The sequence below is a fragment of the Rhineura floridana genome, chromosome 6 (genome assembly GCF_030035675.1).
Source record: "Rhineura floridana isolate rRhiFlo1 chromosome 6, rRhiFlo1.hap2, whole genome shotgun sequence".
Lineage (NCBI taxonomy): Eukaryota > Metazoa > Chordata > Lepidosauria > Squamata > Rhineuridae > Rhineura > Rhineura floridana.
The window spans coordinates 12,610,235-12,624,346 of NC_084485.1; the positions used below are offsets into that span (position 1 = coordinate 12,610,235).

Genomic DNA, 14,112 nt, shown 5'->3' on the forward strand with positions numbered 1-14,112 from the left:
CCTGAGTGGGAGAAGAGGCACTTTCTTTCGTGAAAGATGTGAAGGAAAGAAACCCTTTAGGGAGAATTTAGGCCAACTGTCACCAGATTTTGCTTGAAAACTGCTATCCAGGCCTCACCGCAATTGTCTCTGAGGGTCAAATCCACCCTCGATCTGTCTTCATAATCTCATTTAAACACAAATTTTCGTAGAGCGCACTCCTCTACCACTCTGTGTCATTGGCTGTGGCCATCTGTGCTACAAATGAACCGGTTATTTTTATGGCATTTCCTCCCTAGAAAGGAAAGGAGAGGGAGAGATGAAAGGGACAGGTCCTGTTGCCCTCCTCATTTGCTTGTTTCTGTGAGTGGGGAGGAGCTCATAGCTCATTAATAGAAGGCCCTTTCAACCCTATACATAAAAGTGGGTTCATGTGCTACATCAAAGCATGGACGGCATCTGTGCCGGATTTCCTCTCCTCAATTTTATGCTTCATCTTTTCCAAAGTATCTGTTCCAGTTCAACTGCTATAACGCTCCAGCTATCTTAATTTGTACAGGGCACTCCTCTTCACACATAGGAGGTGCTCAGGAGATGATAAGAACCACTAATCCTGAGGAAAAAACAAAAGGTCTTCTTTCCCCTAACAGAAAAGTTGACCCAGATGATGATGATGATGATGAGTAGTAGACTGTTACTACTACTATCAAGACTACGATTTGGTCTCTTTCTCTGGGCCCAATCCACATGGCTGCCCAGAGAGAGAGAGGTAAGCAAAGACAGTTACTCCTTTTGCACACTCCTGTTACTGATCACTCTGAGAGGAAGGTGAACAGGCAGTAACAAGGGGGAGGAGCAGGAGGTCATGATCTTCATGAGTTTGGTGGTGGCCCCTTGCTGAAGGATAGGCTTTGACAGTTGCCAGGCAATGCTGACCTCTGACACTGGCCATGCCTGAGGGTTCCAACTATTTTGCAATGTCTAAAAGGGTGGCCAGGTTTGTCTGTTGCAGCAAAAATGTTAACTTCACCGTTTGTGAAGATTAGAGCCCACTTCATCAGAAGGGTGATATATAATCCTCAACTAGCATGGTTGCAAAGGGGGGAAAGTAGGCGTTAAACAGTAATGAAATGCAAAAAGTACAGCTGGTGACAATTCTATTACAACTTAAAAGTCTGCAAAATAAGCACAGCGGAGGTCATAACTGCAGTAACTGATGATAATCACCTTGCTGTTGCTGAGTGAATTAATGCCTGTAGTGGGACAGGAAACCTTTGTCTTGGTCAGGGCCGGCTCCAGACATGCCGGGGTCCTTGTCACAAGCCTGCCCCGGGCCCCGGTGCTCCCCTTCCACAGTTTGCTGCAGGGTCGCTGCTGCTGATCGCACGGTGAGAGCTTCAGAGCCCCCACCATTCCCTTGCTTCAACCTACCTTTCTCTGCTGTTGTGTGGTTGCGTGCACAGCGCTGCCCTTAAACAAGATGGTGGCCGAGGTTTCCCTAAGGGGCTGGAGCCTCTGCTGCCATCTTGGCTCATGGCAGGGATTGCACGCATTCGTGCCAGCAGCCAAGATGGTGGCAGAGGCTTCAGCCCCTTAGGGAAACCTTGGCCTCCATCTTGGTTAAAGGCAGCGCTCTGTGCACAACCGCACAACAGAGAAAGGTAGGTTGAAGCAAGGGAATGGTGGGGGCTCTGAAGCTCTCACCGTGCGATCCGCAGCAGCAATCCTGTAGCCCCAGGGGCCCTTGGCCAGGGCCCCACCTGGCCGCCTTTTGGTGCCGACCCTGGTCTTTCTTCAGACCCAAATGAATAAAACTGAACTTTGTGATTAGTTGCAATTTGGTTGTTTTGTGCTGGTGCTTCCCTTGTTTCTTTGTTCAAGGATGGCTACCTTTGAAGGACAGTAACAGTGTGTCCTGATAGATTGAAATGTTCTCTTCCTGGATATTACTCATTTAGCAGAAGGTCCATATTCCTGTCTGCATGACTTGAAGGTAGGGATGGAAAGATCTGTCAGCTTTGGTTCTCTCGGCTTCTCATTTTCCCAATCTTAAATTCAGTTCTCCACATTTCTGCAGAAAACTCTTCAGCATTTTACTGTGAATTTCTCCTAACAGGCACATTTTTGCATGCAAGTATACACATCGTTGCAAGCAGTTTCTCCTACTATAATGCCTTTTTGTATGTTATTTTTACTAATATATTCATTTTAAGCACATTTTCCCCAAATATGTGCATTTTTGTAAACATTGGTTGGAGAACTGCATCCATAAAATATGGATAAGTGCAAATTTCTAAGAATGGCTGTGTTTAGGTTCTCATATGGTTTCAGAAAGTGTGAATTCAATAAACACGGTTTTAAATGCAAACCGAATCAAACTTCTTCCCCCATCCCTTCTTACAGGAAATGGAACAATTTGTGTTCATATGATGGGTGATGGGTGCATACACAGGACTGCATTGCAAATTCCACCTCTGCAGGTTGCACTGCACAAAGAGCTGCGATTCAGGTGGAGGACTGAAGAAGTGTAAAGTGCATCTATGGCAGCTGCAGGCATAAGAGAATGCAGATCACCTTTTCAAGAGCGCACGTTGCAAAACAGAGCTTGGAAATGTTTCCCATTAAAGGAAAAAAACTGACTTGCCTGTGGTCTGTTTCCATTCCAAGCAACAGCTTGGAACGCTCCCAGAAAGGTGGCAAATGTTGACTTTGACAGCAGATGCTACAGTGACAGCTAGAATGAGAGCCATCAACATATGTTACATTTTTGCCAATAATAATTGCCCCAAGCAAACGAAGGAGTGTCGGGAAAGCAAAGGTTACAGATTGCCATCTGTAAGGTGCCGCAATTTCATCTTCACCAGCTGCTGGGGAGAACCTTCCTGCTATTCTGAAATGCAGGAGAGAGCTTGGGTGTGGCTGGGTCCCCACCTCCTTTTCCTGTTTTGCCGAAGAACAATATTGCTGCACTGGATTTCAGATTACTTATTTAAATCAATGATATTTATGGCTCTATGAATCTAGAGGTTGAGATGGCACCTAGGCTGCAATGGATCTTTCCCTCATGGATGAAACACCAGCTGGTCTGTGCTCTACCTAGAACAGAGGAGGGGAACCTCTGGCTCGTGGTCCAGTCTTGCCTACGAGGCCATTTCTGCCAAACCAAACCAATCTGTTGATGTCATGGGATGATGTCACTCCAGATGTTGTCAGACCAACTCTCATCATCCCTGGCCGTTGGCTGTGCTGGTTGAGACTGATGGAAACTAGTCCAACAATCTCTAGAGGGCACTAGGTTGTGGAAGGCTGGTTCAGGGTTAAGAATGTAAGACTTTCCTTGCTGGATTAGAACAAACATCCATTAGTCTAGTATTCTCCTTCCTACAGTGGCCAACTAGCGGCCTTCAGGAAGCCCACAGACAGGGCATGAACACAATAGACCTCCTCTAGTATTGCCGCCCAGATCATCTAGCCTGATGTTGTCTCCTTTGATTGGCAGTAGCCCTCCGGTATTCAGGCAAAGGTCTTCCTTTGGAATATCAGACCTCAAGAAGAGCTCTGCATCTAGATCGGGCCAAAAGGGGCCCATCTTGTCCACCATCCTGTCCTCACTGTGGCCAACCAGAGGCCCCAATGGGAACCTGCAAGCAGGACCTGCATGCGCTAGTGGTCTCCCCACTTGGGATTATTAGGAACCGGTATTCCATACTGCCTCCACATTTTGCTGCCTAAGACTTTTTGCTATCTAAAATGCCAGTGACTGAAGTGTGAACTTTCTGCATGCAAAGCATGTGCCTTTTCTCTTGGGTGGTGTTCCTGATATTATTGTCCCCTAATTCCCCTGCTGGAGGGGATGATGATGATGATGATGATGATGATGATTACAATAATATTGATTTCCCACCCTTCATCCTGAAGTCCAAACATGGCTTATAACGGTTTAAAATACATCCTTAAAAATAACTTAAAACAATTTACAATCCCAACTGACTACCACTACTTATCACAACCACAAGTACCCAGGAGAAAAACCCTCTGAAAGTGCATCCTCCCACTAAGTCAGAGAATTGCAGTGTTCAGACTAAAAATGGTTGATCTCTGTCACCATAAAGGGTCCACTCACTTCTTTCCCTTTTAAGAGCCACCTGAAAGCTGAATAATGATGAGGACTCTGGATAACAGTTCAGTTCAGCTCTTTTCATCTTCTCCCCCAATTCTGCCCCCCTTCTCCCCCTCTTTATTATTTTTCCTTCTTTAATTTCTGATCAAAATATTTAAAACTGGGCAAATGGAAAGAAACTCCAATGGAGGTCAGAACTTGACCCTTGACTATTTGAAGAGCATTACTTTTTCAGTCTTGTGGGAGTGCCTGGGTGGCTCAAGGAAAGGAGATACATGTGGTGGTATATTATTCATAGCATAATTTTTCTTTCAAAGTTACTTTAATTTGAAAAAAAAGTCTGCATATTTTTTTTAAAAAGAGAAGGGTCTGATTTCATGAGGCTCAGTATGAACTGTGCCTGCTGGACTCATGTATAATTCAGGATCTGAAATTACAAGTCAGAATATCTTGTCTTTCAAATGGTAAATTTACATTTCCAGACAGTTACACAGATGAAGTTGAGAAAATATCATCAGGCAGCATAGACTGACACGGCTTCATTAAAGGCTTCCAGGGAGTAGGGTCTTCTATTGTAGTACATTCTGGATTTAAGAACATAAGAAGAACCTGCTGAATTTTATTTATTTATTTATTAAACTTATATCCCACCCTTCCTTCAAGAAGGAGCCCAAACTAATGGCCCACCTAGTCCAGCATTCCATTCTCACAGTAGCCAACCAGTTGCCTTTTAGAGGAACCAAATGGAGGCTTGACAAGGTCTCCTTAGCCCTTGAGGGATTCCTGGCTCTCACACAAGAAAAAGAGGCACAGTTGAACACAGCCAAAATCAGAGATCAAGAGAAACCAAAACCTGGTGGCAATTCTTCCACAATATCTGCCCAGGGGACATTGGAAGCTGCCTTAATATACAGTGGTCCATGTAGCTCAGTACTGTCTACACTGACCGGCAGTGGCGCTCCATGGTTTCAGAGAGGAGTCCTTCTCCGCTTTACCTGGATCTGCCAGAGATTGAACCTGGGACCTTTTGTATGCAAAGCAGATGTTCTACCACTGAGTTGTAGCCTTCATCCCAAAGAGGTAACATAGCTCTAGAGCCTGAAGGTCATGGAGTCCAACTCCCCAAAGACCTCTTGGGGGAGGATCTAGACCCTAAACTTGGCAACAAGGAGTCCAATCTGACCCACCCACTACTCATATTGTCACACTGGAGAATGCAGAAAACATAATCAAATGCCATTCAATGGCACCACAGTGAATGGCTCCAACCCAGGGTGCCGGAGGGTCAAGGGGGTGGAAGACATCCGTCCCTGCTTAAATAAGAACATAAGAACAGCCCTGCTGCATCGGGCCAAATGGCCATCTAGTCCAGCATCCTGTTCTCTCAGTGGCCAACCAGATGCCCCAACGGGGAGCCCACAAGCAGGAGCTGAGTGCAAGAGCACTCTCTCCTGTTGCAGTTCCAGCAACTATTGCCTCTGACAATGGAGGGGGTACACATAGGCATTGCAGCTAGTAGCCATTCATAGTCTTATCCTCCATGAATTTATGTAACCCCCTTTTAAAGCATTCTAATCTGGTGGCCATCACTACATCTTCTGAGAACAAATTCCACCGTTTTAATTATGTGCTGTGTGAAGAAGTGCTTTCTTTTGTCCGGCCTGGTTTCCCCACCATTCCGTTTCATTGGATGACCCCTTCAGATGCTAGTATTATGGGAGATGGAGAAACACTTTTCTCTGTCTGCTTTCTCCATAGCACACATAATTTTATACATCCATCATACTTATCCCTTTACTTGCTTCTTCTCTAAGCTAAAAAGCCCCCAATGCTACAACCTTCCTTCATGGGGGAGTTTCCTCCAGCCCTTTGATCATGTCGTTGCCACTTTCTGAACCTTTCCCAGCTCTGTAATGTGGGCCTTTGTGGCTCAATCACCTTCTGCCCTCTCTTGCTTGCTAGCCTCTTTTGGTGGTAGAGCCTGGTGCTGAAGGTTGATCTCTCCTGGTGTTTCTTGGGCTCACAGTCTGTCTGTACCTAGACAGAAAGGGACCTAAGACATTGTTTCAGGGAAGGAATGTGTCATTTCTGGTGATGCCAGGGATTCAATCTGGGACCTTCTATATGCAAAGCAGTTGCTGTGCTGTTGATGTATGAAAATGAAATGGACTGCCTTCAAGTTAATTCCAACTTATGGCGACCCAATGAATAAGGTTTTCATGGTAAGCGGTATTGAGAGGTGGTTTACCATTGCCTTCCTCTGAGTTGAGAGGCAGTGACTGGCCCAAGGTCACTCAGTGAGCTTTGTGGCTGTGTGGGGATTCGAACCCTTGTCTCCCAGGTTGTAGTCCAGTGCCTTAACCACTACATCACACTGTAGCCCTTTCCAAAATGGCCACCCCATTATTACAAGTCACAGGAACTTGTCAAAAAAAAAAAAAGGAGGTGCAGTGAGCCATCACTGGTAAGCTTCACTACATGCAAAAGTTGTAATGCATTTAGCCATTTGTTGGATTTTAATAGAGTTATAATGGAATACATCTATCATGGGGAAAAATGCATTCTCAATCTATTACAAGCCGGGCTTGTTCAGCACCTTTTGGACCACTGTGGACTCTCCTCTCTTGTGGCTTTTTTGCTTACTTCCCTCCTTTCCGTTGCCCTAATTCTCTTCTTGATAATTTCCTGTCTCTGCTGACCTTGAAGCATCTTCTCCTGTGGGCAGATGTCTTGATGGATGGTGCTATAATGCAGGGAACCAATAGATCAAAAGCTCTTCATACTCCATGCTGAGACAACAAAAATTACCCCCCCACACACACACATTAATCTTCCTCAATCCATTCTTACTATTGCCGGAGGATGCTCTTCTTTAGAAGACTTTTTGGGACATTTCAACGCTATTGAGTGATGTCCTTTTCTGCGACACACATACACATGGGTCACATCCACACCATGCATTTAAAACACTCATACCACTTTCAGAGTCATGGCTGCCCCCAAAGAATTCTGAGAACTATAATTTGTTAAGGATGCTGGGAGTTGTAGCTCTGTGAGGGGACTCCTAACAGCTCTTAGCATCCTTAACACAGTTCTCCAGATTATTTTATTATTTTTCATACGTAAGAGGTTTTCATTCCATTTATATTGCAAAGTACGTAGCTTGAAAAAAGCTGAAGATATAACAGAAGTTTTCTTACAATCAGTCAGGTAGATTTCATGCTTATAACTTGGTGTAATGAAAATTTATCTGTGCAATAGTACAGCAAGCAACCTGGAGTAACATAAACTTCCTTCTGTCAAAACACCGAGGATCCACAACATGCATTGGGTAACAAGTAGAAATACTGTAAAGAAACAGAGTATACATTAATACATGAGCATATTCACAAAATCTTCAGACTCATTTTGCAAAATCATTAAGTGCATGATACCTGTGGCCAGAAAAGTAGGGAGGCTGTAGGTCAGTGGCAGAGCATCTGCCTTGCATGCAGAAGGTCCCAGGTTCAATCCCTGCCATCTCCTGGTATGGCTGGGAATGTTCCCTGCCTGAAATCCCGGAGAGCCACTGCCAGCCAGGGTAGACACAACTGAGCTAGATGGACCAATGGTCTGTCTTGTTATAAGGCAAATTCCTATGTTCCTATCAATGTCTATGGAGCAAGAATCTGCAATGAACTCACATAAAACACACACGCACACACCCAACGTTATGCATCCTTCTTTGCATTCCCTTTTACTGATGCAAACTTTCCGTCCAGAGTTTGATTTCTTTGTTATTGGCTTTGTACCATTCATATTTCATGCAGAAGGCAAAACGTAGCACAGCTTCCAGGAGTTTGCGGTATCCCTAAGGTGCTGGGCTTAATTATAGCTTAGCACAGACTGCACGGAAAGGCAGTTCATGCTCACATGATGTGCTCTTCCCTGAAACTCTCTGCTCTTGAAATCTCTGTGTTCCAGATGAGCTGGGAGGCTGATGTAACCTTTTTGGGTAAAGTGGGAGAACTGACAACAACTGAATAAGCAGTAGGTCATTATTGATTAAAGCCCCATGTTGGAAAGCTGTAGTAGAGGATAAGGTCAAAGCAGAACAAAGATTTTAATCGCTAAGCAGGATGTGTTGAAACCAAGTCAAAGGAAAAGAAGGCTAGATGCATAAGACTAACAAGAGTGTCTCACTGGCTCAGAAAACTGCTATCTAAGGATGCATCTTCAGGGACATGTTGAAAGGGTTCAGAAGGGTAGTTTATGTGCTTCTGGACCTATACTACAAATCCGGAAAGGTGTGAGAGAAATGCAGAGGGCCCCACAACACAAAGAGGATCAGGCAGGCAGTAGCATCAGTGGTCTGGTGACTTGCTCCTTTGCCCTTCTGCTTTGAGAGCGGAAGAAAGGACTTTTCTTCACAGAGGGCCTCCTTGTGTGCAGCTTCTGTACTTCTTGCTTAGCACGACTGTGCTAAACTGCCTAGCTGACACTCTCTCAAGAAAGCTGCTCTTGTGTGTTTCTTGTCCTTCTGAAGAGGGCAGTGAACCCACCATGAAAGGACACTGTTCAGGAGCATACCCCCACCAAGATTGCTCTTGGATAGGACTGGCACAAGCTGCCACATCGGGTGACTTAAGGAGCCTCTTCTTTGACCCCGTGCTGGAAAGACAGCTGGAATTGCCTCTTCACATCGTTGGCTTAACATAAATTTGCAGAATTTGCTACCACCAAGATGCGTTGATGGTTTGTAATGCAGGTGCTAGCTGCTGTCAAATTGCAAAGTTACGCACCCACCCAAGTGTAGGGCTGAGGTATGGAGAGGGAGCAGGACTGTCTCTCTTGGCCCAATTCCCAGTGTCTCCCCCTTCCCCCACTGTCCCTGCCTCAATGTTCACATACCAAGTGTGGATATCTTGCAAAGGGATGCCAACCCTTCTCTGACTGATTGCACTTAGGGGCTCTGTGCAGTCAGGATCACTGCTCAATTCAAACTCCCAACTGCATGGAACACCTAATGTATTCCGCTAAATGCAAGTAGGTGTGCCTTTGCAGATGTTTATGCTCAAAATGTGAACATTGGATTGTAGGGTGCAGTGTTGGGGCAACGCCAGGAGGCACACTCCCTCACCACCTCCATATGTTAGTCCTAGTGTGTGTGTGTGTGTGTGTGTGAGAGAGAGAGAGAGAGAGAGAGAGAGAGAGAGAGATGTGTGTGTGTGTGTGTGTGTGTGTGTGTGTGTGTGTGTGTGTGTGTGTGTGAGAGAGAGAGAGAGAGAGAGAGAGAGAGAGAGATTCCTCTGTGGAGGAAGGTGGGATGTAAGGATACAGAACAGATAAATAAACACCAACCCCTGCTGGTCAGTTCCCAGAGGTTGCTAAAATACTGGCCTAGATAGACCAGCAAGCCTGTTCTTATATTCTTCAAGACTGACATAAGTAATCAAAAGGTCCTAAAATGCCACCTAAGGCCAGTGACATCTCAGTGATCCCCACCCCTCAAATCCTGCTTATGTTCTTGCTTCATTGCTGAGGCCTTATCATCCATGAGTTATGGACTAGATTATTAGATTCCTAGTGTTTCATAGGGAGAGATTTAAAAGAGATGGATTAAATTTCTGTTGCTCTAGCCCTGAGCCCATGGGATACAGTAGGCTATAAATACTCTGATTGAATTAATAAATGGAAGGATCCAGTTGCTTATTACATTTTCAAGGACACAGGAAGTTATAACTGTCGGCAGCCAGGGTTCATATTTCTGGGGCAATGATGAATTTTTAATCCTTTGTCCGATGCTTAATGTATTTTGGTACTCAACTTTCCTAAGTGTCATGCAATGGGCAAACAATTACATTGTAGGATATTTGGTTTAATCTTGCCAATAAAAGGAAGGTAAACAGAGCTTCCGCTTTGAGACTTTGAAGCTATGCGATTGCTGGTTTCGGATTTTTCTCTTCGGACTTCCAGTTGAGCTTAACTTCCGGTAAGACGTATTTACTTCATCTCCAAAGAGAAACTTAATATTATTATTAAAGGACTGCTATCAGTAGCTAATGTTTAAGGAGTAAGAAGTAAGGAAGGGAGAGAGTGTGTCTTGGCATATATCCACATTCCAGCCTCTTTGACTGTGTGCGGAAATGCCGGTCCGCGGACGCTGAAGCATAGGAGGATCCGCCATAAATTTTAAGAGGATTTACTTGTCAACTTTGCTGTTTGTTGGAAGAATTAGGAACCTGAGCCCAAATTTATGAGGGCTGCGGAAACAAATGCTTATCTTGCTACAGCAGCTAAGTATACCCTATTTTGAACTGGCTCGGGGGAGTCAAACACTGGTGTTGGCCCTTACTGATTTATTTGTTACACGGTATACGGAGTCAAGATGGTAATGACTAGAAGCAACTATCAGGAATTAGGTCTAACAGTGGAAGATATTGAAATGCCAAGCAAAGCCCAGAATAAAATCACGAAATACTTTCTTCCCATTAATGACCCACCTCCTTCGAGGGCCCAAGAACCTTTAATTAATTCTGTGAACACACAGCTGGGAAATGAATGGAACGTAGCACACCCTCTCTCTGCCAAACTGCATACGATCTTCCCAGCTGCCAAAAGCCTTGCTGATGAGCTGCAGGACGCAGGTTTAAACTTCTCCTCGAGAGTAACAAACGACGAGCTGTCTTCAGAAATTAATTTAAACTTTTCCTTGAGCGTAACAAACGACGAGTTGCCTTCAGAAATCCTTACCATTGACTCTTAAAAGACAATCAATGACTTTACTTGAGAGCGAAAAGGAGAAGGAAGAACCCTCTTTATCAGATTCTGATCAAGACTGGCACCTCCTTCTGTTCGAGGAAATGAAACTGATCAAGGCATACATCTCAGAAACAAACAAATTATTTACCACGCTGGTGGAAGCGCTAGCGACTCCAAGAGCTGAAAAAATAGGAGTAGAAAATTCTACACACAGCTCTGAACTGCCTCGCATCGAGACTACAGCCATGGGTAAGAACAGAGACGGAAGGAGGAAGGAAAAATCTTCAATAGCCCCAAACATTAACCAACCCAAGAAATCGAAAAATATCAAGAACAGTAAGCTCAACAAACCAAAAAAGATGAACTTTGAGCCTTTGTTTAGACAGTTGGAGGTTCCAATGAAGAAGAACCCTCCAGGAGTCTACTGTCAGGTTGAGCAGGGAGGATCCTCCTCGCCGCTTACGGAGTCTTTTTCAGACTCTCAGAGTTCTGTTCCTGATGAGGACATGGCAGAGAGTGTGCGCACTCCGAGGAACTACTTAGAACAAAGGACTGTGACAATTGAAAGGCATCCAATGAGGTGGAACTTAACATTGCAATCGAATAAGTTGGTCATTTCCTATAAACACAACACCAGGGAGCGGCGCCCCTCATTTCCGAGCATTTCGTTCTTGGACAACTGCTTTCGTCAGTCCATGCATGCCCCGTAGCGAACAAATTATATCAGATCAATGATTAATATTTCTAACAATCCACGTGACTGGCGTTTGATTATTACCTGTCACTCCAGTAAGGTAGCTAACCAAATTCTAAGAGCAAGGGACGGTCTAAATAGAAGGGGGATATCCGTACAAAGATATTATACCAACACTGTAGCTCCAATGCCATTAGCCAGTCTTCACACGCAAAATCTGTCTATTAGCATGGTTGTATCTGAAGCATCTTCAAGGACTAATAATTACAAGAACCCCGACCAGCCGGACCCTGATCCATCGAATTTGCAATACACCTCTACAGTCATGACATCACTGATGCCTGCTCTTTTACAGGAATTAGAACCAGAGGAGCTACAACTTACGGAGCTTTATGTCCAACTTCCAGAGTCGGAGAGATTGGCACTTGTCACTAAGTTGCATCTTCTGATTCAACGACTCAGAGCTGCAGACTGTAACGAGACATCGATAGCTTCACCCGCTCCTTTAAATGATGCTGGAGGAAACCTTTGTACCACTAATACAGGAACCCCTATTAGGCAAAGTCCGACTCCAACAGAAGAAATGATTCCTAGTATTGTTAAATCCAATTGTTGCAAAAGCGGCGCAGTTTTTCGGGATGACATGGGAGTTTTAAATAGAATCTCGGAATCCAACTGACATGTACCTCCCGCTGCCCTGCATTTTCTTTCTTGGAACATAGCTGGCTGGAAAAGCAAACAAAGCGATCCAGAGCTGATCTCCTATTTTAACAACTTTGATGTAATATTTCTCCAAGAGACCTGGGCAACTTGTAAACCTATTTTGAATGGCTTCTCCTCTAGACACTTGCCAGCCACATTTGCGGGCCCCAGGAGAGGTAGAGCAGAAGGGGGTCTGGCAATATTATTCTCCACTGATTTGGTCATCCAAGTCAGAGATCTTCAACCTTTGAAATCTATGGCTATGGCAGTGCTCCTGGAATTTAATGTTGTATCTGTCCTATGCATCAATGTTTATATGCCTTCCAATCATACGCGTACCAACATGGATTTGATCTGGGATGAGTTTGATAATTATTTGTTAGATTTGGAGATGCAATATCCTAGAGCATATTTGATTATCATGGGGGGCTTTAATGCGAGGATTGGACCTAATAATAATGCCCTTTTCTCGTCAAGGTTATGGAGGGGAGAAAATTGTGACCACCTTATCCCGAATCTCAACAGACTTTCGAAGGACAGCAAAATCAATTACAGGGGAATATGTCTCTCACGTCTTGTGGGCAATCATAACCTGATTATTTTAAATGGACTTGAACACATAGATGGCAGTGCGGAATACACTTACATCTCCACCCGTGGAAGCAGTGTAATTGATAATGTAATAATTTCTTCTCAACTACTTAATTTGATTTCTGCCTTTAAGGTAGGAAACAGACAAAATAGCGACCACCTACCGCTTAATATCAAATGCCTCTGCCCAAAAAACACCAGGTTAATTAATTACCACAATGCTACCCGTAGTTGCAAGTTCTCTGCGGGCAGAACATTGGCCCTCAAGTTTGAAAACTTCCTTTTCTCTCCATCGGTCAGGGCCATCTGGGAAAATTTAAGAAAAGCGAATAACCCCAGTTAGCCCTAGTTGAGTATACATCCTTAGTTTTAAATTTAAACGCCATTTTTTTCCCCAGACAGCACGTGGTTAAAAAAATTTCTGGCTGTAATGCGAAATGGTTTGATTCGGAATGTTTGGCCTTGAGATTACAGCTGAGGAATGCATATATGCAATATCGCCAGCAAAAACTTACTCAGCTTCCGCCTGAATATTATGATATTAAAAGGAAATACAAATCCCTGCTGGCTACTAAGAAAAGGTTATTTGTACAGCAAGGATGGGAGTCCTTAATTCAGGCATCGAGATCTAAAGACTCTAAAAACTTCTGGGCTATCATCTCCAATGCCTCCAGTACTGAATCTATAGCTCTTTGTAATATCCTCCCCCAGATTTGGGAACAGTACTTCACTGATATGTTTGTGGAAGTTCGTCACAAAGATCAAAGCCCTTTTATTCCCCCTGATCTTATGTCTCTTCCATCTTGGCCCCCTGTCACACAAGGAGAAGTAAAAGATCTAATAGCTGGATTGAAGGCGGCCAAGGCACCCGGTCCTGATAATATCTCGCCAGAAACGTTAAAAATGTTTCCACACTGGTGGGCACCCATCCTAGCCAATCTGTTTACCAAAATTAATAACACGGGTCAATTCCCGGAGGCTTGGAGTGAAGCAATAGTGGTGCCAATATTCAAAAAGGGAGATAGAGAGGACCCATCTAATTACAGGCCAATTAGCCTATTATCAGTAATCGGCAAACTATATGCTGCACATTTGAAAGTAAAGCTAGAAGCCTGGATGGAGGAACATGATATATTAGGAAAAGAGCAGGCCGGGTTTAGGAAAGGCAGTTCGGTACTGGATCACTGCCTAGTATTGAGCCATTTAGTGGAAAAATATAGCAAGCTAAGAGGTAATGGTCTTTATGTGGCCTTTGTTGATCTCAAAGCCGCTTTTGACTCAATTC

The 14,112-nt window shown here is 44.3% G+C and overlaps 1 protein-coding gene across 5 annotated transcripts in view; it reads left to right on the forward strand.

Annotated features, from left to right (window-relative positions):
- The window catches only part of NKAIN4 (sodium/potassium transporting ATPase interacting 4), a 153,539-nt gene that overhangs the window by 114,666 nt on the left and 24,761 nt on the right, over positions 1–14,112 (forward strand). The window contains exon 5 of one of the 5 annotated variants that reach the window (XM_061630257.1): positions 2,383–2,583. The exons of the other annotated variants lie outside the window; for them this stretch is intronic. Coding sequence (XP_061486241.1) covers positions 2,383–2,409 — 27 coding nt within the window. The 3' untranslated portion in view covers positions 2,410–2,583. Of the gene's footprint in view, positions 1–2,382; positions 2,584–14,112 lie in introns of those variants that run through there. 5 annotated transcript variants of the gene reach the window in all.